Raw genomic sequence first — 4,318 nt, 5'->3', positions numbered from 1 at the left:
CACCATGTTGGCCAGGCTGGTCTCAAACTCCTGACCTCAGGTGATCCACCCACCTCAGCCTCCCAAAGTGCTGGGATTACAGGCATGAGCCACCATGCCGGCCTCTATCTCCTGTCTTCAACAATAGCTTTTTCAAACCTTCCACCTTCTTACTTATCTCCCTTTTTTGTGGTCAATAAATGTCCTTTTAAGAGAAAAAAACAGTCCAATAAGTAAGAACTTTGAGCTTCCTGGTCTTCCTCTTTGCCCACTACTCTCAAACTTATGCTCTACTCCCATCTCAAAGGAAATGAGCCCTTCACTTGTCTGGGACCAATTCTCTGTATGCTTTAGGTCATATTTCTCCCTGCTTACTCAGGGACCTCTGTCCTCAACCTAAAGCTCTCTCTCATTCTTTTGTTCCCAGTTGGTTCCCAGGGTACCTACCCTTGGTTTTTTGTTTGTATCACTGCAATAAAACTGCTCTCCTTAAATCCATCAGTGACTTCCTCAGTCCTAGGCTCAAATGACACTTTGTAGTCTTTAGCCTCCTTAATAATTCAGCAGCATTTGCCCTTGTAAAAACTGCCTTTTAAATTTAAAAAAAAAAAAATTAAAGACAGGATTTTGCCATGTTGCCCAACCTGGTCTCCAACTCCTGAGCTCAAGCGATCTGCCTGCCTTGGTCTCCCAAAGTGTTAGGATTACAGGTGTGAGCTACTGCACCCAACTGAAACTGCTTTCTTTTCTCTCTATTTATTTATTTATTGCCACTGATTCTCTTTTCGTTTTTTTTTTTGTTGTTGTTGTTGTTTTTTGAGTCGGAGTCTCACTCTTGTCGCCAGGCTGGAGTGCAGTGGCATGATCTTGGCTTACTGCAACCTCCGCCTCCTGGGTTCAAGCGATTCTCGTGCCTCAGCCTTCTGAGTAGATGAAATTACAGGTGCACACCACTATGCCGAGCTAATTTTTTTTCTTTTTCTTTTTGTATTTTTAGTAGAGATGGGGTTTCACCATGTTGGCCAGGCTGGTCTTGAACTCCTGACCTCAAGTGATCTGCCTGCCTCAGCCTCCCAAAGTGCTGGGATTACAGGCGGGTGTGAGCCACCATACCCAGCCTTTATTTTTATTTTTTTATTTTTACTTTAAGTTCTGGGGTACATGTGCAGAATGTACAGGTTTGTTACATAGGTGTACATGTGCCATGGTGAACTGCTTTCTTAAAATTCTCTTCTCCCTTGACTCCAGGGTACCATTCCCTTCTGATTTTTTTTTTTTTCTTTGTTTGTAGGGCTGCTTTTCTCAGTTTCTTTCCGGGCTCCTCTTCTACTTCCTATATCTTAAATTTTGTTATTTCTTAGAGTTGTGTCCTTGTCATTTTAGCTCACTCTGCCTATTTCCCTGCCTGATGCTAGCCACTCAGTCACCCCTGCTATTGGCTTGTGACTTCCAAATCTGTCATCTCCAGTTCATGTTTTTCTTCCTGAACTCTAAAGGCATATATTCAACTGTGTACCAGACATCTCTGTTTTGGATATTACAGTTTCCTCAAACTCAACATGTACAAAATAGAATTCATCGTTGTTCCCTGACGACTTCATCCTGTTCCTGTTTTTCCTATAACCTACTAATTACCCAAGCTGAAATCCTGAATCTTGACCTTGATGCTTCTTTCCCCAGTATTTAGTCTCTTAGTACCAAGTTGTACTATTTAACTTTTCTAAAATATTTCTCAACTCACTTTCCTCCTATGCTCCATTGACTGTCTCACTTGAGACTGTCTGGATTACTGTAACAGCCTCTTGACCAATCTTTCTGCCTATACTTTTGTCAGTGAAAAACTACCACTAGGTTGAACTCCTTTTTTTCTTTTTTTAATAGAGATGGGATCTCACTGTGTTTCCCAGGCTGGTCTCGAACTCCTGGGCTCAAGCAATCACCCTGTGTCAGCCTCTCAGAGTGCTGGGAGTGAGCCACTGTGCCAGGCTGTAGGTTGAACTTCAAAATGAAAATTTATCCATGTCATTCCACTGCTTAAAATTTTTCCTTGACTTGCTCTTGCCTTGGGATAAACTCCAGACGCCTAAGTGTGATCTACCTCTTACCCTCACTGTCAGTTGAGCTATTCCCAACAAAGGTGATGTGCCACTTTGCATTTCACAAGTGTTCACTTTATCATCATTACCTTTTATCTCTCCTTCTCTACTCCCTTCTGCCAGCTTATTACTCCTTTCATCCTTTCAGACCCACTCAAGCTTGGACTTCATGAAGCAATTCCTGGGTCTGGCTGTAAGTGTTCTTATTCCCTATATCTGAGTCTCCCTCCTGGGGTGCTGTCTTTGCATCCTGTGCTATACCTTTACCATAATGTCATTCATTGTGTCTGTCCCCACTCCCAAACTATGTAAAGGGAAGGTCAGTTATCCTGCATCCCCAGGACCTAATGTGGTATTAGATGTCAGTGAGAGGAGCTGAGTTGATATGAAATGAAGTGACCTGACTGACAGTGGTCAAGTGTTGCTCTTGACACACAGGAATGCAACACAGCCATTTAGCTAGCACAAGATAGGGACTACATTTGTGGTTTTTCAAGCCCTGTTTTTTTGTTTTTTTGAGAGATTCTCACTCTGTTGCCCAGGCTGGAGTGCAGTGGTGCAATCTCGGCTCACTACAATCTTCACTTCCCAGGTTCAAGCGATTCTTGTGCCTCAGTCTCCCAAGTAGCTGAGATTACAGGCGTGAGCCACCACACCTAGCTAATTTTTGTATTTTTAGTAGAGATTGGGTTTCACCACATTGGCCAGGCTGGTCTCGAACTCCTGGGCTCAAGCGATCCGCCTATCTCGGCCTCTCAAAGTTCTGGGATTACAGGTGTGAGCCACCATGCCAGGCCTCAACCCCTCTTCTTTATAATACGTATTGCAAGTTAGATGTTCTGATAGGAGCCTTCTTTACAACTTGCAAATCTGCTCCTTCTTCCCATAGGTATTTACGTGAGGAATTTCCAGAGTCCTGGTCAGTTCCCAGGTTGGCTGAAGGCTTTAATGTCAGCACTGATGTGATCCGAAGAGTTTTAAAAAGCAAGTTTGTACCCACATTGGAGCAGAAGCTGAAGCAGGATCAAAAAGTCCTCAAGAAAGCTGGGCTTGCCCACTCTCTCCAGCCGCTCCGGGGCGCTGGAAATACCTCAAAGCTGCTCCCTGCAGGCCACTCTGTATCAGGCTCTTTGCTTATGCCAGGGCACAAAGCCTCATCCAAAGACGCGAATCACAGCACAGCTTTGAAAGTGATAGAGTCAGACACTCACAGGACAAATACACCAAGGAGATGGAAGGGAAGAAATAAAGAAATCCAGCACCTGGAGGAGAGCTTTGTGCCTGTTGCTGTACCCCTAGGTCATCCAAGAGAGCTACAGAAGTACTCCAGTGATTCTGAGAGCACCAGAAGAACTGGCAGTGGTGCATTGCCAAGTGATCAGAAGCTGGAGGAGTTGAAGGCAGAGGAGCCAGGTAACTTCAGCAGCAAGGTAGTGCAGAGGGGCCGACAGTTCTTTGACAGCAACGGGAACTTCCTGTACAGAATTTGAGTCGGGGCTTGGCTTGTGGAGATGCCTCATGAAACACAGCTGGGCAAGTAATATATATGGAACAGCCTGGATTTCTACATATGGAGAAGCCACCTTGGAATAGAAGAAGTGTTGAGCCTGGACTGTGGGAGGAAAAAACTGCGTGGATAGATTCAGACTTCCTGTAGTAGTGCCCCCAGTCTGACCTCTGTAGATCTTCAGTACTCACTCTTCTTGCTTGGACTCTCTGTATGTTGAAAACCAACCATGTTGCATGTGTTGTTACAATTTTCTGTGATACTTGCAATTTATGTTTGAGAGGAAGTGAAAAGTTTGCCTTCTGACCTCATTTCCTTCTTGATCAGTGAACACTAACATTTTTGGGACAACTTAGTCAATTGTTTTCCTTACAAGCAAAATAAAGTAAAATGTAGCAGTCTGCTTTTTTGGTGCTCTCGGGTGGGATGGTTTACCTGTGAACCTTGGTGAGTGAGGGAAGGACAAAGGCAGAAAGGAAGGATCCCTGGTCGGTAAACATTGGGAGAGAGATGGAACCAGAGGAATTTCCCAGCAAAGGGCTCTGTGCAGAGCATCCTGCTTAGTGATGGATTCTGACAACCAAAAACTGGACAACTTTCTCTTAGTTGCTGGGGTTCTGCCAAAGATTGGGAAATGAGGGGTTGGCAGAAAATACAAAGCAGGCAAAGGCTTTAGGGCCCTTATAATCTCCAACCACATTTTAAAGTTAATTATATTAAGAGTGGGGCACGGTGG

The 4,318-nt window shown here is 44.4% G+C and overlaps 1 protein-coding gene across 3 annotated transcripts in view; it reads left to right on the top strand.

The window, feature by feature from the left end:
- The window catches only part of NGRN (neugrin, neurite outgrowth associated), a 13,416-nt gene extending 9,433 nt beyond the window's left edge, over positions 1-3,983 (top strand). For all 3 annotated transcript variants that reach the window (XM_011948290.1, XM_011948292.1, XM_011948291.1), the window contains one exon: positions 2,965-3,983. In XM_011948290.1, coding sequence (XP_011803680.1) covers positions 2,965-3,565 — 601 coding nt within the window. In that variant the 3' untranslated portion in view covers positions 3,566-3,983. The remainder of the gene's footprint in view (positions 1-2,964) is intronic.
- The last annotated feature ends 335 nt before the right edge of the window (positions 3,984-4,318 follow it).

This window comes from Colobus angolensis, unplaced genomic scaffold (genome assembly GCF_000951035.1).
Source record: "Colobus angolensis palliatus isolate OR3802 unplaced genomic scaffold, Cang.pa_1.0 Scaffold278, whole genome shotgun sequence".
Classification (NCBI taxonomy): Eukaryota; Metazoa; Chordata; class Mammalia; order Primates; family Cercopithecidae; genus Colobus; species Colobus angolensis.
This window is presented reverse-complemented; position numbering and strand designations above follow the sequence as displayed.